Below are 26277 nucleotides of genomic sequence, written 5' to 3'. Positions count from 1 at the left end.
ATAAAACAGCCTGTACTTGTTTCCTAGCACGGCGCCCATGATTTTGATTGTATTGATCGCGGGCGCAAAAAAATCGCATCAATCACATCGCATGCACCCAAATCGCATGCGATGGATGCGATTTTTACATTGGAATCAATGTGACCTGAGAGCCAATTTTACATTGATTCCAATGTAAAAAGCCCCCAAAACCCCAATTTTAATTGCAAAGCCCCCTCATGGGTGAAATGCCAGCCCGAAGCGTGGCGAGCGCAGTGGTATGCGTCCTCTGACCTTTTCATACCCCCACTATCCACGTCGGCGTGGAGTTGATTCTATAAAGTGTGGCGAGCGCAGCGAGCCACCGAGCCCGAAGCGTGGAGAGTGCAGCGACCCCCGCGAGAGGCCACGTATACCTGTGGGGGACAGAAGGTAGCAGGCTTGATATAGGTTTTTCTCATAAGTCAGAATGGGTACCTGGCGGTATGATATAACAGTCACGGGAGCGCAGGTGCCTGGAAGCACGGGGTAGAAGCCACGGGAGCGCTGGTGCCTGGAAGCACGGGGTAGAAGCCACGGGAGCGCAGGTGCCTGGAAGCACGGGGTAGAAGCCACGGGAGCGCAGGTGCCTGGAAGCACGGGGTAGAAGCCACGGGAGCGCAGGTGCCTGGAAGCACGGGGTAGAAGCCACGGGAACGCTGGTGCCTGGAAGCACGGGGTAGAAGCCACGGGAGCGCAGGTGCCTGGAAGCACGGGGTAGAAGCCACGGGAGCGCAGGTGCCTGGAAGCACGGGGTAGAAGCCACGGGAGCGCAGGTGCCTGGAAGCACGGGGTAGAAGCCACGGGAGCGCAGGTGCCTGGAAGCACGGAGTAGAAGTCACTGTAGCGCAGGTGCCTGGAAGCACGGAGTAGGACCACTGGAGCGCAGGTGCCGGAAGCATGGAGTACACAGGTGTGGGTATGCTGCTGCAGGTTCTTGGAAGCGCATAGGTGTAGGTATGCTGCTGCAGGTTCTTGGAAGCGCATAGGTGTAGGTATGCTGTTGCAGGTTCTAGGAAGCACACAGGTGTGGGTAAACTGCAGCTGCTGCTGGTTCTTGGAAGCACACAGGTGTGGGTATGCTGCTGCAGGTTCTAGGAAGCACACAGGTGTGGGTAAGCTGCAGCAGGCTCTTGGAAGCACACAGGTGTGGGAACGCTGGTGCAGGCTCTTGGAAGCACACAGGTGTGGGAACGCTGGTGCAGGCTCTTGGAAGCACACAGGTGTGGGAACGCTGGTGCAGGCTCTTGGAAGCACACAGGTGTGGGAACGCTGGTGCAGGCTCTTGGAAGCACACAGGTGTGGGAACGCTGGTGCAGGCTCTTGGAAGCACACAGGTGTGGGGACGCTGGTGAAGGCTCTTGGAAGCACACAGGTGTGGGGACGCTGGTGCAGGCTCTTGGAAGCACACAGGTGTGGGGACGCTGGTGCAGGCTCTTGGAAGCACACAGGTGTAGGTTTACACAGGAACAACAGGAGCACAGGTCGCAGGTTACCTCCTAGGAAGCCATAGCGAAGCACTGGCGTCTGCTGGGACTCGGGTGAGGGATTAAATCCCCCGGGCATGTTCCTGATTGGACAAGGAGGAAGGTCCGGTGAAAGCCATTGGATGGCTACAGGAAAATGGCGGCGCCCCATAGGATACAGGACAAGATCAACATGGCGCCTGGGAATGGATGCCAGCAGTACTAGGCAGGAGATGACAGACGCGGCCGACTGGACACAATAGCAGGACTCCCCCGGCCGGTACCAACATGGAGGGAGTGGAGGCCCCGCCGGCGGACCCGGACCGGTAAGTGCCGCTTGTGTCCCACGGTTGTGACGGAGGGTTTAGCATGTAAAATAAAACAGAGAGGGGATAGCAGAGCTGGGAATCTAGAGATAAGTCTGTAAAGATGTTGGAGTCGGTAATCCAATCCACTGCAAAACGAAGCATACAGGCCAGATTATAATATTTAATGTTGGCCAAATTAACCACCTCTTTGGGTAGTTTGCATCAAGTTATATAGACTAATCCTAGGTTTTTTAGAGTTCCAAATAAATTTAGAGAGCATAGCATTAAGCGCTGACAGATCAGATTTGGTAAGCAAAATTGGGGTCATTTGTAAAATATACAGAAGTTTGGGAAAACTTGCCATTTTAAAGAGATTACAGCGCCCTAGAAAATGAAGAGGCAGATTTTGCCTGAGAGCAAGTTCCTGTTTTATTTTTTGAATAACAGGAGTAATGTTACAGGTACATCGTTTATGGGGGTGTGGGGGAAGAATAATACCTAGAAAAGTAATGTGAGAGGGAGACCATTTAAAAGGAAAAGGAGTGGACCATCCTACACGTGCCTGATCAAATATGGCCAGAGCTTCGGATTTGTGAAAGTTAATTGAAAATCCAGCAAAGGAGGAAAACCTGTTAATTGTTTCAGTTAGAAAAGGGACGGAATATTTGGAATTGGGTAAATAGAGGAGAACCTCATCAGTAAATGCCACTATACGTAACTCCCTAATGCCTACAGAGATACCCCAGAAGGGAGGTGACAATGAAATATAGCGGAGGAGCAGTTTAAGTGCTAAATTGAAGAGTAGGGGGGAGAGGGGGCATCCCTGACTAGTCCCCCTTTCAAGGTAAAAGGAGGGGGAAGTAACGTTGTTAACTGTTCCTTGAGCCATGGTGTTGGTGTACAAGGATTTAATAAGAGGTCGAAAAGACTCACCAAATAGTGGACTAGCCAGAACTCTATGGAGATGAGGCCAAGCAATCTGGTCAAAAGCCTTTTTCGGCATCTAAATTCAACAGAATATGATTATGAATTTGATGGAGGCGAGTATAGAACATTGCGGCAACAGATGCACGGATGCCCACCACAGATTGTCTCCCTTTAACAAAGCCCAACTGGGCAGGCGAGATCAAATGTGGTAGACACTTCTGCAGGCCATTAGCCGTTAGTTTCGTTAATTTTTAAGTCTTGGTTCAGAAGGGAGATGGGGCGATATGAGCCGACAAGGGAGGGGTCCTTGCCGGGTTTCGGGAGGACTATGATTTTGGCTTTGTTAAAATTATGTGGTAAGGTTAGAATATTATTTAAAAGGAGGGCTAAAGTCGGGGAAATTTTCAGTGCGAAGTAGCTTGTAAAGCTCAGCACTAAAGCCATCTGGGCCTGGACTTTTGCCATTAGGGAGGGATTTAATAGTGGTACATATTTCCTCCTCTGTGATAGGGCTGTCTAGCATGTCACTTTTGTCCTGTGAGTGTGGGTAAATTTGAGGCCTTTAAAAAAAAAACATCACTTTCAGCTACATTGTGTGGGCCCACTGAATACAGAGACATATAGAAATTCATCAATTCTGCACATATGGCGTTGGGGTTAGTAAGAAATGTTCCTGATTGTTTAATCGTGTGGGCCCATGTGCAGGAGCGTGGTCCTTTAAGTTGGCCAGTAGCTTGGCAGATTTGTTCTTAAATCTATGTAGCTTATTTAAAATAAAAAGATATTACTGGACTGGGCGTGTTCTGTAAGAAAGGTGTCATAGATCAATTTAGAGGAGAGATACGCCTCCTTGGTAGAAGTGTCAGAGTGTTATAAGTTCTACAAGCCTCAGTAAGTGTTGATTTAGGTCTTTCAAACAGAGTGTAAACCGTTTACGAGTAAAATGGACATAGGACATAATGGGGGAAATTTACTAAAGGAAATTTGTAAAAAATAGGTGTATTTGTATCCAGACATACACTTATTTTTGACATTTACTATCCCGAAAATACGGCAATTCGTATTGATGTGCTCTCAATACGAATTGCCGTATTTTCGGGATAGTAAATGTCAAAAATAAGTGTATGTCTGGATACAAATACACCTATGTTTTTTTTTACAAATTTCCTTTAGTAAATTTCCCCCAATGTGTCCTATGAGTACCGCTTTCGAAGCGTTCCAAAACAGTTCAGGATTGTCAACATGAGTTGTATTATCAGTAGTTTAATTATACCAGGATTGTTTAAGATGTAGTAGAAAATAATTAGAGTGAAAGAGATGGGTTGGAAAGCGCCAACATTTGGTGAAGGATTGGGGAAGAGACAATCTAAGAGACAGCAAGATAGGGGCATGATCAGAAATGATGATGTCATGGATGGAGGTATGTGTCACCTTTAGGAAGGAGAGATGGTCTGAGATAAATATACAACAGTGTGGGGTGGGAGTAGAATGAAGAATAATATCTTTGTAAGGGGTGAAAGATACGCCAAGGGTCAATCAAGGTGAGCTGAGAGCATAGAGGAGAGAGAGAGAGAGAATTAGTGCTAGGAGCTGGCGTGAACTCACCCCTGATCTGTCCATGGATGGGTCAAACACTGCATTAAGGTCTCCTCCAAGGATGAGGTTGGAATGTCTCCATGAAAGCAATTTCTGTAGAACTAAGGAAAAAAAGGAATTATTAGGGTTAGTAGGGGCATGTACATTGAACAAAGTACAAGCAATGTTATTAAGGACATCTAGCAAGATAAATCTACCATCAGGGTCTACAGATTTCCTGACTATAGAATATTGTAAATTTTTGTTAAATAAAATAGCCACACCCTTGGTTTTATTGGTGAATGAATCAGAAATGTAGTCGCCTAGCCAAGCGCAGGTTGTGAGCCATCTACCCAGTGGGTCTCCTGTAAAATACAATGTGTGGGGACATACATTGTAAATGTGTGAGGACTTTGCGAAGTTTGACTGGGTGATTTAGGCCCTCTACATTCCAGGATATAATATTAAATGAGAGAACATCTCTCCTAGAGGTTTTAAGTGCGGGAGTGTGGTCCATTATGCTAACCAACTCCTGTAGGCGGGATCATATAGTAAGATGTACATGATAAGGGAAACCCCCCTCTGTCCCAGCGAGCAAAGGGGTGGTATCCCACAGAGGGCATGGGGTCAGAGTGGGCAAAAACAAACAACCTATAAACTAACAAAGAGAACATTAGCAATATAACATATAGAGACCCAACTAATAATCAGTACATGATATAGTCACACAGCATAGCCAACAGACAGCTAAATGTAAATTAGGTGGCAGGATGTAAAATTACCAACACATAAATCAGGCTCCAACAAAAGAGTGTGCTGGTGGGAAAAAAATGGGGGAAAACCTTATGAAAGAGGGAGGAGCAAGGTTCATGTATCAGGAATAGAAAAATGGGTTTTTGTGCCCTCTGAGGTATCAAAGAAGCGTGATTTTCGGTCCTTAAACACCCAAAGAGGAGCTGGATAGATCAGGGAGAATTTAATGTTAGTCGATGAGATGTTTGCAGACTTGTTAAATTCTTTGCGTTTGGCGGCCATCAAAGCGGAGAAGTCCTGGAAAATGAGTAGACAATCTCCATTGTAGCAGAGTTGAGCAGTTCTGCGATCGTGATCCAAAACTCTAATTTTGCCTGCATAATTGAGGATCCTCATTATAACAGGACGTGGTCTTCCTCCACCATTGGGCCTATCTGGGCGGATGCAGTGCGCTCTTTCTATGGCAAGAGGAATCCCCTTGAGATTGAGTGCTAGTTGCTCTGGAAGCCAAGTAGATAGGAGGTGTAGGAGTTCATGGCCTTTCACTGATTTGGGAATACCCACCACCCTCAGATTATTGCGACCGCTCCTATTTTCCAGGTGATCTATTTTCCTACTGGAGGTCCGCAATGTCCTTAGACTGGGTGTCGACAGTGCGTTTACTTGCAGTAAGGTCATCCTCCAAAGATGAAACCCTCTGTTCAACTGTGTCCAAATGCAGAGAGTGGTGGGTCAATTGAGTGAGAGTAGAATCAATGGCCTTTTTGAGCCCGGACAGTTTCTCATCCAATACGGGTCCAAGTACCGCTGCAATATCAGCCAACTTCATTTTAGTTTGCTTGGGTTTGGTGGTGGATTTAAGTTTGTTTTTAGAAGTGGATCTAGTGGAAGAACGATCAGAGTCCGTGGAATGTCCACAAGTGGTAACCTCAGAGGGGGCCAAAGCAGGGTCCGCAGAGGACATTTGAAGCAGGACCAGAAACTTTTTCATAAACAGAGAGTTTACTGGGGTGCAGGGAGTGGATGAAAGAGTGCAGGCAGGGTGGTATGATGGCTATCCGAGTGAAGTTAGAATTGCATGGTGTATGTAGAGATGGTCACATCACAGAGTGAAACGAAATAAGGTCATGTCAGGCCCGTTGGGGTTTGGAAAGTAAGGCCAGGTTACATTACAATGCAGTAGCAGGCTGTAGTCCATATGTAGAATTATATTCAAAACCTAGTGATGCAGAGATGGAATCTGAACACGTGCAAAGCATAACCGGTATGTACACACAGCGGCAGTCCTCGGGTAGGGGAGACAGATCTGATAAACAAAAATACCTGACTGGCACCACACTGGTGGCAGGGACCACAGGGTGACCGGGCAGGTCCAGACGCAGTCCGCAGCAAGGGTAGTTTGTACAATCAGCCACCCCCCGGCTCTGGCTGACAGGTGTAACCCTACATGAGCTTCATGCGAAGCAAGGCCACCTCACCTCCAATGGACTAATAGTGGTCTGCCCACGCAGTATGGGGTGTGCCAGCAGTTATAAACAGCCAATGATAAGTTTGCTGGAGGACAGGCCCAGCAGGGGTTAATGTGGGGGTTTTGCAGGTGGACAGGCACAGCAGGGGTTGTGGGGTCTTTCCAGTGGTCCGGCAGGCAAGAACAGCTAGGGAGAGTCTTGTAGGAGGACCAGCACAGCAGGGGTTAATGTGCAGAGCCAGTGTATGTTGGGGCACAGTGAGCGGCAATCCTGAGCCTCTGCCTAGTAGGCGGCGATGTGTCCTGGTAGCCACTTCTATATGCATATCACCACTACTACTACTACTACTACTCCAAAGCACTCCTTAACTGCAGGAATCTATATAAAATATTGGGGTGTGGATTGTTTTGTCTACAGTACTTTGGTCGACACCGTTGGGTCAACAGGGGGAAGGTCGATATGGGTCAAGGTCGACAGGTGTTTAGGTCGACCTATGCATTAGGTCGACAGGTCAACATGGTTTTTTCTCACTTTTTTTACCTGAATGTCGACAGTCGACATGGACACAGTTGGAAGTGAACTGCAGCCCCTCGGTTCGCTCGCTATGCTTTGGGCACGGTGCCTCGCTGCGCTCGGCACACTATTTTATTCTCCCGCCATGCCCTAGTGCAGTGGAAGCCAACCCTAGCCCTCGAGAGCTACCAACAGTTCACATTTTCCAGACAACCTAGCTGCTGCACACATTAATCACTGACACATTTTAAAAGATCCACAGATGGAGCCAATTAGCTCACTTGTGATTCTGTGAGGAGACCTGCAAAACATGCACTGTTAGTAGCTCTCGAGGACTAGGGTTGGCTACCCCAGCCCTAGTGGATGGTAGGGCATGAAATACCGCCTGTCGGCTCAAAAAACAGTGAAAAAACCCATGTCGACCTTATCTCATGTCGACCTAATGACTGTCGACCCAAGTGTGGTCGACAATACGACCGTATGCCAAAATATTGATCTCAGAATACTAAATTCAATGTGAAGTTATGCAAAAGATTTAAGTGTCCTCTCTTGGTATAGTTGTCCTAATGAAAACTCACCATAATGAGCCCATAATTGCCCTCCTTGCTGGTTTCCAATTTCCTGCAGTGTTTCCAGAGAGACGATAAATGTATCCGGGTCAATACATTCAAACTTGTTCACCTTGTAAATCATACTTGCCTACTTTTGAAAATTAGTTTCAGGGAGAATATAGTTGGTAATAGAATTTTGCAAAGTACCCTATTGAGGGGGCGTGTCATGCTCCACCCAAAGGGTGTGTCTAGTTCCATATATTGAGAAATTGTGAAAAGAGATTGTGAGCGTGGCACCTAGAAGTGTTGGTGTGTAATTTAAAATGACTTATATCCAAATGTAGATGATCCCCAGAGCAGTTAGCAAGAGCTACTATACTTGGTAAAGTGCTGGGAAACGGCGCTGATGATTTAATTTAAATGTATCTGTCTCTCATTCCTTTTTTCCCCAAAAATGTAACAGTGTAATGTGGGCTAAGTGACATGAGGGAGATTGCTAGAATAATGAGGGAGAGAGGGAGATTGCTGTTATTTCAGGAAGTCTCCTGCAGAATGCAGGAGGGTAGACAACTATGTTGTAAATCCCTCTCCAGACCTTGATAGCTTGACTTATAATTAATGGGAAATTCTTACAGGTTCCATTTAGCAGCAGTGTGTTGTGCAGGTGAAAGGCCAGAGTTTACACGTTCTACCACTTTAACTAACTCACATGTAGCCTCTCCCTCCCTAACCCATGAGCATAAATGTACTACTTGGGCTGCCAAATTATACATTTTAAAATTCTGTAACGCCAGCCCTACCTGCTCTCTATCCCTCCAAAGGGTAGCTTTTTTAACTCTAGGGAGTTGATTACACCAGATGAATGACAAGATAATATATTTTCCTAAAATACTTATCTTTTATGTATATTGGCGAATGCTGAAATGTATATGAAAATGGTGGTAATATCATCTTAACCAAGTCTACCCGACCAATCAATGACAGAGGAAGCTTTTCCCAACACCTACGCTTAAGCCCTTATTCAGATCTGATTGCAGTACAAATTTGTTCTCAAAATGGGCAAAACCATGTGCACTGCAGGGGGGCAGATGTAACATGTATAGAGAATAGAGTAGAATTCTCAGCGGTCGCAGGAAAGCCAGGAACTTCCTCCCTCACTCCAGTGGCGTAAGTTCGTCCCAGGTGTCCGGAGGCAAGATGAATGCTGGTGCCCCCCCCCCCTTCACACACAAACACACGCGCTCTCTATATCTCAACTAGTACTCCTGCTTGAAGCAAAAGTTTTGAAAGCTAGTCTGCGACCTTCTGTGTGTGCATGTTTGGGAAAGAGATATAGTTTCTCTCTCTGCCAGCTGATGGCAGCATTTCTGAGACTCACGGACACTAGACATATATATAGATGATAGAAAGCAGTCATTGTGGGTATTGATAAGAAACGTAAAATTCAAGTGTTTATTAGTAATGGCGTGTCGGATGAGAGAGAGATGAAACAAGGAGAGGTGTGGTGATGGAAAGAGCATTGGAAAGAGTGGAAAAGAGATAGATGGGGAGCCAGGAGAGAAAAGGAGAGGGGAGGGAGAGGTTATAGACAGACAGGTGGAGGGGGATTGAGAGAGGGGGCAGGGGAAGAGCAGTGAGGGGGAGGGAGAGAAAGTAGGGGGAAGAGAGAAAAATAGTGAACACAGATAAAGACAGGGAGAGGAGAGGCAGTGGCGTAGCTACGTTTTGGGCGCCCCCCCGCCAAGCACCCCTACCCCGCTGCCCATGCAAACCCCCCCTCAATCCCCCACAGCCTTACCTATCGCGCTGGTCCTGGCGGCTCCGTTCTTCTGCTGAGGACTACCAGAAAATGGCCGCCCCCATACAGCAGACAGTTTCAGAGAACTTTGTGCTATATGGGGGCGGCCATTTTGTGGTGGTCCTCAGCAGAAGAACGGAGCTGCCGGGACCAGCCCGATAGGTAAGTCTGCGGGGGATTGAGGGGGGGTTTAACTATAGCACCACAGCCCCCGGCGTCCCCACATGCACAGCGCCGCCCCCCCCCCCCGCGGTGGCGGGGGCTGCAGTGCTATAGTTACGCCGCTGAGGAGAGGGGAACAAGGGTTAGAATTGTTTGGAACAAGCACCACTTTTTAATGCCTAGTCCCATCCCCTAAATGAATCTAAAATATGCATTTAATTTTAAAATAAAAAAAAGCAGCAACACATGGAGCTGGACTGATAACCAGTGGTGTAACAATTGTATAGCAGCGCTTTGAACTTGCAGCAATAGTACCCCACGCGTCAATGCTGAGTGTTCAACAGGTCAGCGGCTCCTGGTCATCCTGCAGGTCACGCCAGGTCTCCTGCAGTTCAGAGGTGCCAGACTTTACCGCAGGTTGTGCCGAGTCTCCCGCAGTTCGGAGGTGCTAGACTTTACCACAGATCAGTGGCGCCGGGTAATCCTGCAGGTGGCACATGGCCTGGATTCTCCCGACAAGCATGTCAGCACCAGAAAGGGGTAGGACTGAGACAGGATCAGCTTGGTAGGGGTCCGTGGGACATCAGTGGTGCCGCTGCAGCCTCTGCTCATGGGTTCATTTAAAAAAAAAATATATATTCTAAAGGGTGCAGGGGATTGCCGGGACCCAGCGGCAGCAATGGAGTCAGTGCCCCCTTAGGCCAGGAGCCCGGCGGCAAATGACTCCATTACCTCCCGGAGTTCCGCCACTGCCTAACTCACGCTGCAGTGGCCAGGCATCTGACGCACTTCTAATACAGTGTCAGTCCCCATTTGCAGGTCATCAGCTGCTGTTCCGCTGGTTTGAGGCTATGTGGAGATTTGATTTTATGGATTTAATAATATCACTAATAAGTGTAATGTTTGAGTGCCTTTTTAGTTGTTGTTCGTGCAATATACTAAACCGCACACTCAGGGTCAGATTAACAATGGGGTGGATGGAACTAAAGCCCCAGGCCTCCACATAATAACAGACCTTTCATTATGACCATATGATTAGCTGGCCAAAACGAAAGCATGAAAATTTAATATTTCTGTTTTCCGGTGGAAATAATGCAATTTTTCTACTTTGACATCTTTATGGAGATTTTGAGACTGACTGTGTAGGGGATTTACTAATACCTTAACCAAATACTTAAACCAACTCTAAACCCTAATACTAATAACCACACCCTAAAAGTGCAGTTTAGATGCGTTAAATGGTTCTTAACTGCCATCAAATTATATGTTTCTATGTATCTGTGCTTGAGCCTGGATGCTGTATGGAAGTGGTTCCCAAACGGTGTGCCTAGGCAGCCTGGGGTGCCTCAGGACACTTGCAGGGGTGCCTTGGGTTGGTGGCCCAGGATCAATTCATATTATTTATGGTCATTGTACCAGGCAAAACCAGTGCTTGTGGCTGCCAATCATAATATATGTGGACAAATATAAGCAAATCCTGTCCCTCACCAGATAACTGTGACATATACACACAATGTACTTAATTTAATAGTGTTTTTCTGAATTTCTCGATAAGAAGCATTTGGCCTAGGGGTGCCTTGAAAATATTTTGATGCTCTAGGGCGCCATGATTCAAAAAAGTTTGGGAACCACTGCTGTACGGTGATACATGTTCTTCCCGGATTCAGTATTGAATCCCGGCGGTCGGGATCCCGGCGTTCAGAATCCCGAAGCCGGAATCCCGACAGCCGAAATGCCGACAAGGGGGGGACGTGGATCGCCCCCCCTTGCAGGCTCGCTGCGCTCGCCACGCAGCGGGCCCGGTGCCTCGCTACGCTCGGCACGCTATTTTATTCTCCCTCCAGGGGTGTCGTGGACACCCCAGGAGGAAGAAAGTGTCGGCATTTCGGCGGTCGGGATTCCGGCGTCGGGATTCTGAACGCCGGGATCCCGACCGCCGGGATCTTACCTGCATCCCGTTCTTCCCTAATAAATAACAATCCAGTGCAAACAACTTGCACAGTGATTCTATATGCTGTCCTATGTTCATAATCCCAATACCCAATAGTGATATATTATATCATGAGCCACTTAATAGCACTGTGATACCATGTCCTACCCTGTTGTGTAGGTTGCCACTATATACCACTCTGTTCTGTGGTACCATATCCTGCTATATTCTATCATGGAAACTGTGGTATGGTAACTGCTTTATGGCCCTTATTCAGATTCAAATTTGTTCTCAGAATGGGCAAAACCATGTGCACTGCAAGTGGGGCAGATGTAACAGGTGCAGATAGAGCTAAATTTGGGGGAGTTATTTTGTTTCTGTGCCGGGTAAATACAGGCTCAATTATTTTTACGCTGCAATTTAGATTTCGGTTTCAACACACCCCACCCAAATTTAACACACTCTGCACATCTTACATGTGCCCATTTTGAGAACAAATTTGTACTGCGATCAGATCTGAATAAGGGCCTATATATCAGGTTACACTGTATACACGCTGTACTGTGATACCGTATTCTGTCCCATTATATTTATCTGCCACTTTATATAACTGTACACTATGACACCAAATCCTCTGTAGTGACACAGCACATGCTGCACCAATATATTGTTAACTACTGTATAACATGGCTGAAAAAAGACTCCTCACAATGTACTGTAGCATGTCAGCAATATCTATCCATTCCACCCACCTGTTCCCAGGAGCCTTTATCCAGCTCTGCTGTAAGCCCCAATGGGCAGGGACTGATATGAATGATTCAATCTTTCTTGAAAATACTGCATTATAAGGTGGTCATACAAACAAATAATGCTAATAATCTTTGTTTTCTGGTAGCTGGAGTTTGCAGTTCAGATGACATGTGACAAGTGTGTCAATGCAATAAAGAGTTCATTACGAGGTGTAAAAGGTAAGTCACAAATTACTTTCAGCTAATATTGGCTTCACACAATAATGGTGCTAGGGTACTTGTGTAGTTTCACGGCGGCAGGCTACGCTATCAGTGTAACCCAACGGCAGCCTAGCATAGTGTCCCAGCGGCAGCACTGGGTAGTCACCGTACTGTCCCCACGAGCTGCAGCTCTGTCCTCGGCAAGCCTAGTGAGCACCACTCACACAGCCCCGGTAACCGCCAGATCCCCGTCGCTGGCGGATGCCGGCGGAGAGGCGCTCAATCTGCCTGAGATGCATGAGCGTCTCATACACTTGTGCATCTCAGTAATTTGTGTGGCCGGGTACAGCAACCCTGCCCGTGTCAGCTTTAGGGAGATGGCAAGTGCGTCTCATGCACAATAAAGGACGTATTTGCCAGTGCTCCATATTGGCAAGTGCCTCAGTTTCAAACCCCCACTATCCACGTCAGCCCAAAGTGTGGCGAGCGTAGCGTAAAATGAGCCCGAAGCATGGCGAGCGGAGCGGAATACACGCCAAGTAATCCGCGTCCCCTCGCAGGGCTCGCCACACTTTATAAAATCAACTCAACGCCGATGTGGATAGTGGGGGTATGAACAGGTCGGGAGGACGCATAACGCGTCTCCTCGTGGGGCTCGCCACGCTTCGGGCTGACGTGGATAGTGGGGCTGTTTCAGGAACACATTCACACCTGTCATGTCAGGCAGGTGAAAAATTGTCAATGGTTCCCACACAATGTAATGAGCACTGACTGACTGTGCTATATGCCTATCGCTGACTGACTACGCTAACTGGTTAGGCTCAAACGTACACACAGTCACAGACACAAGCTGACTATGCCATAGTTACCTACGCTCCTGCATTCTGCAGGAGACTCCCTGAAATAGCAGAAATCTCCTTCTCTCCCTCATTAGTCTACCAATCTCCATCATTTCACCTGGCCCAGATTACACTGTTACATTTTTTGGGAAAAAAGGAATGAGAGATTGATACATTTAAATTGAATCATCTGCACCATTTCCCAGCACTTTAGCAAGTATAGTAGCTCTTACTAACTGCTTTGGGGCTCATCTACATTTGGATATGTAATTTTACAAGATTCCTCTCAGATGTCGCAGTACACACCCATTGTTAGGGATGCTGCCTGGACGCTGGATGTAACTACCGGAAGCTGGAGATCAGGCGTGAGCCCGTAGCCGGGACCGCCGGTTAGGACGGCCACAGCGAACCATATACTGACTCTATTGAGTACCCCGGGCAGATGACAAACCCCTGCAGGAACTAGGCTTCACCTGTCGTCGCCGCCGCCGCATTCGAAGGAGCGAGTTAGGCACGCTCCAACCCCGATGCAGCTAGGTCTATGTGGGGACAAAGCGTAAGCGATCGTCAGTGGTAACTCAAGAGGAAATACTGACTACAGGGCCTGACTGTAAAAGTACCCCTGTCTGCCGGCACCAGGCCAAAGACGGGAATGCGACCCAGTCGCAGGCACAAGAGACAAATGACGGGGAATCTCCACATAAACAGGAGACAAGGCTAAGAGGCGAATCCCCAAAACATAACCAGGACTGAACGGGGGAGGCCCTGCCTATTAGACGCATAGAAAGGGCAAGCAAAAGGAAACAAAGGTTAATAACTGGAAACTACCAGAGGGAGGAAATGGGCTTGGCCCACGGTGGGGCGCAATCCTGAACCCAAACAAACGAAACAACGGGCCTGAACGGCCCACTAACAAAAAGAGCTTGGCAGCTCTCCAAAAGAACCAAAGGAAAATAACCAGGCTCCACAGGAGCACTTACGTGACCCACGGGGTGATGGTAACTGTGGATCAAGACTAGGCACTGGAGCAGAGCTGGGACAAACGTGCTGGAAGCAGACCAGATGGCTGGGAGCCACTGCAGAGAATAGTTCCAGGGATCCAAAAGAGAACGCAGGGACCAGGAGCAAGCTAGAAGGTGACAGGAACTGAAGCTATCACTGGCAGAGTATTGCAGGAGAGCCTGCCCTATAAAGGGCTCAGGTGATTAATTACACCTGAAGATCCAGGGAGCGCCCAGGCTAGTGCTTAACGAGCTAATTACCTCACAGCCTAATGAATAATTAGCTGCCAGAATACTGAGCCGATGTGGCACATAGCTACCACTGGAGGCCACCAGTGAGTCAAATGCTCAACACAAAACCAAAGCAGACTGAACCATAAATCCAGATTCCCAACACCCATGCTTGTAGGTGCCACATTCACAATCTTTTTTCACAATCTCTCCATATATGGAACTAGACACGCTCTTTGGGTGGAACATGGCAAAATTCAACTACCAACTATAAACTCCCTGAAACTGGTTTTCAAAAGTAGGCAAGTATGGACTATGCTGGCTGTGGGAACACTACGCTGATTCTGACAGGGACATTATTGCTGACTACTTAACTGCCGCTGTGAAACTACACAAGTACCGGTGTTAAAATATATCTATCTATCAGTAGCCACTGGATAGGAAGTATGCCAACCTCCAAAATGACAGAATAAAAGCAAAACAATTCAGATGGCACTTAATAATACATAAAGCCGATGTTTAAATACAGTATTTAATAAACATCAAATATATTAATACACAAAAAAGAAAACCTCCCAGGGGTTAAATGAGATGATCAACACTGAAAGTAAATGTCCTATATAAATATACGCAATTTAAAAAGCAACACTTTCCCTTTAAGGATTATATGGGCTGGTGAGCTAGTAGTGTCCTGATATGTCTAGGCACCACCAGTGGCGTAGCTACAGGGGTCGCAGCGGTCGCAACTGCGACCGGGCCCCTGAGCCAGGGGGGCCCAACCCCCGCCACTGTCATACCCTCAGCAGCCGGTGCATACAAGATTCAGCACCGCCTAGGAGATCTAGCATATGGTAAAATACCCTGTGCAGCCTCTGCCCTGGAGAGCCCCAGCGCCGTCTCTGCCGCTGCTCTGCAGAGTCAGCCGCTGTCCTGGAGAGCCCACTGCTGCCGCTGCCCTGGAGAGCCCCAGCGCCGTCTCTGCCGCTGCTCTGCAGAGTCAGCCGCTGTCCTGGAGAGCCCACTGCTGCCGCTGCCCTGGAGATCCCGGCGCCGCTGCCGCTGCCCTGGAGATCCCGGCGCCGCTGCCGCTGCCATGAAGAGACCGGCGTGGCCTCTGCCCTGGAGACCCTGGCGCCACTGCCATGAAGAGCCCGGCGTGGTCTCTTCCCTGGAGACCCCAGCGCCGCTGCCACTACAATGTAGAGCCCGGCGCAACCTCTGCCCTGGAAACAGAATCGCAGCGGTGACTGCTGGTGAGTGGGAGATCTGCCCCTGCCAGATGTACCCAGGCTGCTTGTACTGGGGGGGTGGAGGAGGAATTTTATGATGAGAAAAGTGATCCTTTTTAAGCTTCTGTTCTCCACCCCACCTCCCCAGACTAACCCCCTCATTGCCTCCCAACCCCATTTCTCATCCCCCCCTCTTGTCTCTTTCATCTATTTCTCCCCCCCATGTTTTTTATCTTTTTATCTCATCCCGTCCCTTTCATCTCCCCTCCATCCTCACTCTCACACCCTCTCTCACTCCCTGTCTCTTACTCACACCCTCTCTCGCCACCTGTCTCTCCCTCACATCCTCTCTCACACTCTGCCTCTTCCTCACATACTTTCACTGTTTTTTCCTCACTACCTCCTGCCTCTCCCTCACACCCTGCCTCTCCCTCACTGCCTCTCCATCACGCCCGCTCTCACGCCCTGTCTCTCCCTCACACCCTCTCTGACTCCCTGCCTCTCCCTTACTTTGTCTCTCACTCTCTGTCTCTCCTTTGCCCCCTCACACTGTCTCTCTCTAGTGACAATTTTTTTGTGTGTAAGGGGGGGGGGGGGCATTCAAAATTTTTGCTATGGGGCCCATAACGTTCTAGTTACGCCTCTGGGCACCACTATATATCACTATGCAGAAACAGGGATTATCTGCAGCGCTGGGTTAATGTGCAATTCTTTATATGGGGTTCGCAGGTTTTCAAAATTAACAGATTATTCCAGAAGTTTTTTCTTCTTTTACTTAAAAAACTTTTATTTATGAAGCCAATATATATGCAAAAAAACTTTTGCCAAAGATATAAGTAAAAAACTTTTCCCAAAGATATGAATAAAAAATTGCAAAAAATACAAAATATAAAACACAGTATACAGTCTCGTTCCTTGCAGAAAAAAAGTTTTAAAATAGGCTCACCGGACCTCTCGGGGGCAGAATCTCCTACCACTTAGATGTTTCTCAGTGGGATTTCTTTAGCAGGATGAAATGCTGCTCCTTCACTGGTACTCTTCCCTTCAGGCACCACACTGCCACTGTGGTGACCCTTCGGGTTTTCCCTGCGTTTGGATAAAGTATTCCCTCGTGTGTAGGAGATAGGGACAGGTAATCCTTAGAGCAAAAAGAACACACAGCCTGCGTTTCTCTCACCAGCCAGCACCTGCCTGCGCTCGCAGTCTGGCAGGGTCACCGGGACGCTGATCTTTAAATGTATGCTGTGGGGCTCCGATGTTATCTGGATACCTCTCCCAGGCTTCACTTGAATGTATGTGAGCCTCTCGGGGTCCAATTGTATATACCCCGGTACTGCTCCCTTGTGTCTGGCGGCTTTTTACTTTTCTGTGAGCTCCAATCTCCAGCTGCTCATCTACTAGTTTCAACCTCTTGGGTCTTTCTCAAGATGCCTTGGAGCTCACAGAAAAGTAAAAAGCCGCCAGACACAAGGGAGCAGTACCGGGGTATATACAATTGCACCCCGAGAGGCTCACATACATTCAAGTGAAGCCTGGGAGAGGTATCCAGATAACATCGGAGCCCCACAGCATACATTTAAAGATCAGCGTCCCGGTGACCCTGCCAGACTGCGAGCGCAGGCAGGTGCTGGCTGGTGAGAGAAACGCAGGCTGTGTGTTCTTTTTGCTCTAAGGATTACCTGTCCCTATCTCCTACACACGAGGGAATACTTTATCCAAACGCAGGGAAAACCCGAAGGGTCACCACAGTGGCAGTGTGGTGCCTAAAGGGAAGAGTACCAGTGAAGGAGCAGCATTTCATCCTGCTAAAGAAATCCCACTGGGGAAATCCCACTGGGAAACATCTAAGTGGTAGGAGATTCTGCCCCCGAGAGGTCCGGTGAGCCTATTTTAAAACTTTTTTTCTGCAAGGAACGAGACTGTATACTGTGTTTTATATTTTGTATTTTTTGCAATTTTTTATTCATATCTTTGGGAAAAGTTTTTTACTTATATCTTTGGCAAAAGTTTTTTTGCATATATATTGCCTTCATAAATAAAAGTTTTTTAAGTAAAAGAAGAAAAAACTTCTGGAATAATCTGTTAATTTTGAAAACCTGCGAACCCCATATAAAGAATTGCACATTAACCCAGCGCTGCAGATAATCCCTGTTTCTGCATAGAGATTGTCCATTGAAATAATCATTGATTGAATATTTTCACCTGGGATTCAGCAGCTGCAGGGGGAGAGTGCTTGAGACTGTGTGGACTGACTTTTTTAACCCCTTCCCGACATTTGACGTATATATACGTCATGGCCGGGATGTACTTCCCGACACATGACGTATATATACGTCATGGCTTCAAACTGTCACTGCGTCTAGAGACACAGTGACAGAGGGACGATGTCTGCTGTCCCTGACAGCAGACATGTCCCTGCATGCCCAGGGGGGGCTGCGATGCCGCCCCCCCGTCGGCGATCGCTGTGATTGGCTGTTCAGTGTGAACAGCCAATTACAGCGTTTTCTGTGTCACCGGCGAATAACGTTCGCCGGTGACACAGGGATCGGAGGTGATTGGTGCTGTAAAGTACAGCACCAATCACCGCGGGGTGTAAGGGTGACACTGGTGTCACCCCACCTCACCCCGCCCGCCCCCAAAGGCCGTGATTGGTTCGTCGGAGCGACGAACCAATCACAGCCATGGAGGGGGGTTTAAACTAACGGTGACTGCACTGCAGACGCCATTCCGGTCTGGAATTGCGTGCAGTGCGGTCACCGTGCCTAGCTGCCGCAGTATACTGACCTGAACCTTACAAAATACTTACCTGATCACTGCCTGGATCTTGCTACTTCTTGCTTCTTGCTGTGACTTCCTGTGCTGTGTTGTGCTGTGTTGTGCTGCTGCAGTGTCATCGAGTATAGATAGAGAGATAGAGAGAGAGAGAGAGAGAGATAGAGAGAGATAGAGAGGGCTAGTGACAGAGAGTGCTATATTTTGTGCTGCTGCAGTGTGATAAAGTTATAGATAGAGAGATAGAGAGAGATAGAGAGATAGTGACAGATTGTGCTATACATTTTTTATATAACTGACTGCTGCCCCCCCTTTTGTGCTGATCAGTATAAATTAACTGATCAGCAACTTTTTGGGGGCGCAGGGTTTTATTTTTATATAAATACCTGTCAGTGCTGCTGCTGCAGTGTCATAGAGTGATAGATAGTGAGAGATAGAGAGAGAGAGATAGTGACAGAGAGTGCTATATTTTGTGTCTGCTGTCCCCCTTTTGTGCACCCCCAGCAACTTTTTGGGGGTGCAGGGGTTATTTTTTATATATATTACTGTCAGTGCTGCTGCTGCAGTGTCATAGAGTGATAGATAGTGAGAGATAGAGAGATAGAGAGAGATAGTGACAGAGAGTGATAGAGAGTGCTATATTTTGTGTCTGCTGCCCCCGCCTTTTGTGCTGATCACTATATCTGAGGTGATCAGCAACTTTTTGGGGGTGCAGAGGTTTTTTTTTTTATATATACCTGTCAGTTGCTGCCAGTTGCACTGTCAGTTGCACCAAAGGTTGTGCACCTGCTGCCCCTCACTGGTAATCAGTGTCGCATCACTGATCACCTTTTTTTTTTTTTTTTGAGGGTGCTGTGGGGTCTTTTTTTAATTTTTTTTTTTTTTACACACACTGTGATTTTGTGGGTGTCCTGTGGCCACTGTGCGCTGATTAGTGACGTACATCACTGATCAGCTTTTTCGGCACAGGGTTGATCTATTTTTTTTTTTTTTGATCAAATTCCTGTTGCCTTTGAGCGCTGTTCAGTGACGGACGTTACTGACCAACATCTGTGCTCAATTTTTGGCGCAGGACCTTTTTTTTTTTTTTTTAACCCCTTCAATTTTTTTTTTTTTATTGGGATCAAATTCCTGTATAAAGTATTTTTTTTTTCTGCACTACATACACACTACACACTACATACCCCCCTGGGTTGAAATAAAGTTTGTACCCCCCCTACACTATACACGTGTTGAAACATTTCACTACCAGAAACACAAAAATAAAAATGTCATCCCAAATGTCATCCCAGTCATCCAGAAGAATGTATTCAGCGGAGGAGGCATATGCCATGCTTGCCTCTGACTCTGACACAGCCAGTGATGCAAGCGGGGAATTTGAAGGCTTCGTCTTAAGCTCCTCTTCCTCCTCTGGTGATGAGGGACCCCCTCAAAGACGCCCCCGTAGAGCAGCTGAGACCCCCCCCCCCCCCCAATAATTGATCTCGTATGGACCCCACCACCAGACAATTTTGAGCCCCAGGTTCCTGAGTTTTTGGCCATGCCAGGAATCCAATTTGATTCCACAGGTCTCAGAGAAATTGACTTTTTCAAATTATTTTTCTCTGATGATTTTATAAATTTAATGGTGGACCAAACTAATTTATATGCCCAGCAGTTCATTGCTCAAAACCCCACGTCATCATTTGCTAGGTGGACCCCTGTAGATGCAGTAGAGATGATGACGTTTTGGGGTCTGGTGTTTCATATGGGCATAGTAAAAAAGCCAGAAATTAGGCAATATTGGAGTACAGATGTTCTGTACAGCACCCCATTTTACCGTATGGCCATGACTCGGGCTTGTTTTGAGATGATCCTTAAATTTTTGCATTACAATGATAATGCACAGTGCCCACCCAGAGATGATCCCACCTTTGACCGGCTATTCAAAGTCAGGCCGGTCATTGATCATTTCAGTGCCAAATTTGAAGAGATGTACATCCCTGAAAAATTTATTTGTATCGACGAGTCCCTTATACATTTTAAAGGAAGGGTTAAATTCCGCCAGTACCTTCCCAGTAAGAGGGCAAGGTATGGCATAAAAATGTATAAGCTGTATGAAAGCACCTCAGGGTACACCCACAGGTTTAGGGTATATGAAGGGAAGGATTCAAGAATTGAACCGCCAGAATGCCCCCCCTCCCTCGTAGATGTTAGTGGAAAAATTGTCTGGGATTTAGTGCACCCCTTCCTGGATAAAGGTTATCACCTCTATGTGGATAACTTTTACACTAGCATCCCCCTGTTTAAGGCCCTTGGTTCAAGAGGTACAGCAGCTTGCGGTACTGTGCGTAAGAACCAAAGAGGCCTCCCAAAAACGCACATTGCCCAAGTAATGAGAAGGGGTGAAAGCAGGGGAATATGCACCGAAAATATGTTGTTGGTCAAATATAAGGACAAGAGGGATGTCCTTATACTGACAACAATTCATGGAGACAGTACCACCTCCGTCCCTGTACGAGGTACCAGTACCCACACCTCAAAACCTAATTGTATCCTGGATTACAATAGGTACATGGGCGGAGTGGATCTTTCAGATCAGGTACTGAAGCCGTACAGTGCCCTGCGGAAAACAAAAATCTGGTACAAGAAGCTGGCCGTGTATATCATCCAGATGGCACTGTATAACGCTTACGTGCTATTCCGTTCTACCAGCCAGAGGGGGACATTTATGCACTTTCAAGAGGAAGTCATAAAGGGCCTAATATTTGGGAACCAGCAGGCAGAGGGCCCCAGTACTTCTAGTACTGGCCCCCGTATTGTACCAGGGCAGCATTTTCCTAACGAAATCCCCTCCACTACAAGAAAGGGCAGGACACAAAAAAGGTGCAAAGTTTGCTATAAAAAGGGAATAAGAAAGGAAACTATTTTCCACTGTGAAACTTGCCCCGACAAACCCGGCCTATGTATAAAGGAGTGTTTTAAAATATACCACACATCTATGGATTATTAGGTTCATCATTTCACCGTGCTTCGGGGGTCTTGCTAATGCCACATAGCACCCACCATTCATTCCACCAGAATCTGAGCTGCAAAATCCAAAAATCACTCCTTCCCTTCTGAGTCCTGCCATGCACCCAACTGGTATTTTTTGGTCACATATGAGGCATTGCCATACTCGGGAGAAATTGGGGCACAGATTTTGGGGTGCTTTTTCTCCTTCATACCTTCTGAAAATGAAAAATTTTGAGCCAGAACTGCATTTTTGTGTAAATAAATGTAATTTTTCATTTTCACTGCCCAGTTGTATCAAAATTGGTGAAACCCCTGGGGGTTTGAAATGTACACTATACCCCTAGATGAATTCCCTGAGGGGTGTAGTTTGCAAAATGGGGTCACTTGTGGGGGGCTTCCACTGTATTGGTGCTTTGGGGGTCTTGCTAATGCGACATAGCACCCACCAACATTCCACCAGAATCTGTGCTGCAAAATCCAAATATCACTCCTTCCCTTCTGAGTCCTGGCACTTTTTGGTCACACATGAGGCATTGCCGTACTCGGGAGAAATTGGGGCACAGATTTTGGGGTGCTTTTTCTCCTTCATACCTTCTGAAAATGAAAAATTTTGAGCCAGAACTGCATTTTTGTGTAAATAAATGTAATTTTTCATTTTCACTGCCCAGTTGTATCAAAATTGGTGAAACCCCTGGGGGTTTGAAATGTACACTATACCCCTAGATGAATTCCCTGAGGGGTGTAGTTTGCAAAATGGGGTCACTTGTGGGGGGCTTCCACTGTATTGGTGCTTTGGGGGTCTTGCTAATGCGACATAGCACCCACCAACATTCCACCAGAATCTGAGCTGCAAAATCCAAAAATCACTCCTTCCCTTCTGAGTCCTGCCATGCACCCAAATGGTATTTTTTGGTCACATGTGAGACATTGCCGTACTCGGGAGAAATTGGGGCACAGATTTTGGGGTGCTTTTTCTCCTTCATTCCTTGTGAAAATGAAAAATTTTGAGCCAGAACTGCATTTTTGTGTAAAAAATTTAATTTTTCATTTGCACAGCCCAGTTGTATCAAAATTGGTGAAACCCCTGGGGGTTTGAAATGTACACTATACCCCTAGATGAATTCCCTGAGGGGTGTAGTTTGCAAAATGGGGTCACTTGTGGGGGGGTTCCACTGTATTGGTGCTTGGGGGGTCTTGCTAATGCGACATAGCACCCACCAACATTCCACCAGAATCTGAGCTGCAAAATCCAAAAATCACTCCTTCCCTTCTGAGTCCTGCCATGCACCCAAATGGTATTTTTTGGTCACATGTGAGACATTGCCGTACTCGGGAGAAATTGGGGCACAGATTTTGGGGTGCTTTTTCTCCTTCATTCCTTGTGAAAATGAAAAATTTTGAGCCAGAACTGCATTTTTGTGTAAAAAATGTAATTTTTCATTTGCACAGCCCAGTTGTATCAAAATTGGTGAAACCCCTGGGGGTTTGAAATGTACACTATACCCCTAGATGAATTCCCTGAGGGGTGTAGTTTGCAAAATGGGGTCACTTGTGGGGGGGTTCCACTGTATTGGTGCTTGGGGGGTCTTGCTAATGCGACATAGCACCCACCAACATTCCACCAGAATCTGAGCTGCAAAATCCAAAAATCACTCCTTCCCTTCTGAGTCCTGCCATGCACCCAAATGGTATTTTTTGGTCACATGTGAGACATTGCCGTACTCGGGAGAAATTGGGGCACAGATTTTGGGGTGCTTTTTCTCCTTCATTCCTTGTGAAAATGAAAAATTTTGAGCCAGAACTGCATTTTTGTGTAAAAAATGTAATTTTTTATTTGCACAGCCCAGTTGTATCAAAATTGGTGAAACCCCTGGGGGTTTGAAATGTACACTATACCCCTAGATGAATTCCCTGAGGGTTGTAGTTTGCAAAATGGGGTCACTTGTGGGGGGGTTCCACTGTATTGGTGCTTGGGGGGTCTTGCTAATGCGACATAGCACCCACCAACATTCCACCAGAATCTGAGCTGCAAAATCCAAAAATCACTCCTTCCCTTCTGAGTCCTGCCATGCACCCAAATGGTATTTTTTGGTCACATGTGAGACATTGCCGTACTCGGGAGAAATTGGGGCACAGATTTTGGGGTGCTTTTTCTCCTTCATTCCTTGTGAAAATGAAAAATTTTGAGCCAGAACTGCATTTTTGTGTAAAAAATGTAATTTTTCATTTGCACAGCCCAGTTGTATCAAAATTGGTGAAACCCCTGGGGGTTTGAAATGTACACTATACCCCTAGATGAATTCCCTGAGGGGTGTAGTTTGCAAAATGGGGTCACTTGTGGGGGGGTTCCACTGTATTGGTGCTTGGGGGGTCTTGCTAATGCGACATAGCACCCACCAACATTCCACCAGAATCTGAGCTGCAAAATCCAAAAATCACTCCTTCCCTTCTGAGTCCTGCCATGCACCCAAATGGTATTTTTTGGTCACATGTGAGACATTGCCGTACTCGGGAGAAATTGGGGCACAGATTTTGGGGTGCTTTTTCTCCTTCATTCCTTGTGAAAATGAAAAATTTTGAGCCAGAACTGCATTTTTGTGTAAAAAATGTAATTTTTCGGTACTTATGTATTATCTGGGCTCCCATGTTAAATGCACCCCATTTTTTCATACCCCTACTATCCAACTACGCATGGAGTTGATTTTATATAGTGTGGCGAGCGCAGCGAGCCACCGTGCCCGAAGCGTGGCGAGGGGACGCGGTCTCATAAGAAAAACGGGAGCCCAGATATTACATAAGTACCAATTTTTCATTTGCACAGTCCAGTTGTATCAAAATTGGTGAAACCCCTGGGGGTTTGAAATGTACACTATACCCCTAGATGAATTCCCTGAGGGGTGTAGTTTGCAAAATGGGGTCACTTGTGGGGGGGTTCCACTGTATTGGTGCTTGGGGGGTCTTGCTAATGCGACATAGCACCCACCAACATTCCACCAGAATCTGAGCTGCAAAATCCAAAAATCACTCCTTCCCTTCTGAGTCCTGCCATGCACCCAAATGGTATTTTTTGGTCACATGTGAGGCATTGCCGTACTCAGGAGAAATTGGGGCACAGATTTTGGGGTGCTTTGTCTCCTTCATTCCTTGTGAAAATGAAAAATTTTGAGCCAGAACTGCATTTTTGTGTAAAAAATTTAATTTTTCATTTTCACTGCCCAGTTGTACCACAATTGGTGAAACCCCTGGGGGTTTGAAATGTACACTATACCCCGAGATGAATTCCCTGAGGGGTGTAGTTTGCAAAATGGGGTCACTTGTGGGGGGGTTCCTAAATTTTAGCATCTTATAGTGCCTAGAAACCTACATGGTGCCTAAAAAATAATCTCATAAAAAGGAGGCTCCAAAATCAAGTAGGTGCTCCTTCTATTATGAAGCCTGTGGTTTGGTCAACGTGCACACTAGGGCCACATATAGGATATTTATGAAAACAAAAGAATTGGGGGAATCAATTTTTAGTCACATTTCTCTAGTAAAATCTACTGTGTTCCTTAGAAAAATGTATTAAAATTGCAAATCTGCAAAAAAAATGAAATTTTGAAATTTCACCTACACTTTGTTTTAATTCCTGTGAAACACCTAAAGGGTTAACAAACTTCTAACCACTAATTTGAAGTACAATGTGTCACGAAAAAACAATCTCAAAATCACTGGGATAAGTAAAAGCAAAAAAAAGTTATCCCCACTTTGAAAAAAAGGGCTCTGTCAGGAAGGCAAAAACTGGCTCTGTCAGGAAGGGGTTAAAGACCACTATATATCAATTTATTCAAGGAATTACACACAATCTCCTAAATCTAACCGCTCTGGAGAAAGGAGGGCATGTCCAACTGTACTTGTCCAGTTTATCCCTTGTAGATGATAGGTGGGCTCCAGGGGCTATATCTGTGCAAATGAACTGCCTGCGCTATGTGGGGTAACTGAATGTCCTCAGGGGGTACTATAGGCAGATGAATATAAATGGTGCAGCAAAATCCCAGCAGATGCAGGTGCTACGTACCATGGCTAGTATTGCCTCAACCAGCATTATTCTCAGAATGTGTCTGTACCTAACTGCATGGCTTTGCTGATGGCAGTCTACTCTCCGTTGCCTGGGCCACTGCTTGTGGTCTTCCTGAAGCCAAAGGCAAGGCTTTCTAAGTGGGGAATGGTGGAATTTCGGCCGCAAGGCATCACAGGCGAAGCAATGCTACTATTGGCTTCATGCTTGTATCATCGATATATTAAACCTCTTGTGTGACAACATCTCTGTGAGATGTTCAAAATATCTGCAAAAAAATTGTGCATAAAAAAAAAAAGATTATATTTCCTTTATAAGGTAAACAAGTAGGGATGCCAATCCCGGAAATCAGGATTGAAAAATGCCCAATCACGGAATTGGTTTCCCTAATACAAAAACCCAATCCCGGGATTGATATCCCAGCCTTTTAGGGGCCAAATCCCGGGATCCCACCAAAGTCATTACGATGAATAAAAATGTTTGCTTGCCAATTTTTACACCTATTTTGACAAATTCACTTGGCACTCAAAGAGTTAATGTATTATAAAGCACACATATTGCAGTTTTTTTGGGGCACAATTGATAATCATCTGGATGGCCCATTTAGACAAGAACAGGTAGAATACCGACAATCCGGCACCTTGGGCTCCTGCGGTGTGCTGGATTACTCGTTTTGCTGGATTGTCAGAGGTGTTCCCGTGGCATGACTGTCCCCACTTCTTTTGACTCCCCCACTC

At 46.6% G+C, this 26277-nt stretch overlaps 1 protein-coding gene across 1 annotated transcript in view; it reads left to right on the top strand.

The window, feature by feature from the left end:
• CCS (copper chaperone for superoxide dismutase) overlaps positions 1–26277 on the top strand; it is a 125232-nt gene that overhangs the window by 33960 nt on the left and 64995 nt on the right. Inside the window, exon 2 of the mRNA XM_083165191.1 lies at positions 12366–12438. Within this exon, the coding sequence (XP_083021317.1) occupies positions 12366–12438 (73 nt within the window). The remainder of the gene's footprint in view (positions 1–12365; positions 12439–26277) is intronic.

The sequence above is a fragment of the Crinia signifera genome, chromosome 11 (genome assembly GCF_055691185.1).
Source record: "Crinia signifera chromosome 11, ASM5569118v1, whole genome shotgun sequence".
Lineage (NCBI taxonomy): Eukaryota > Metazoa > Chordata > Amphibia > Anura > Myobatrachidae > Crinia > Crinia signifera.
The sequence above is the reverse complement of the archived record's forward strand: the minus strand, read 5'-3'. Positions and strand labels throughout refer to the sequence as shown.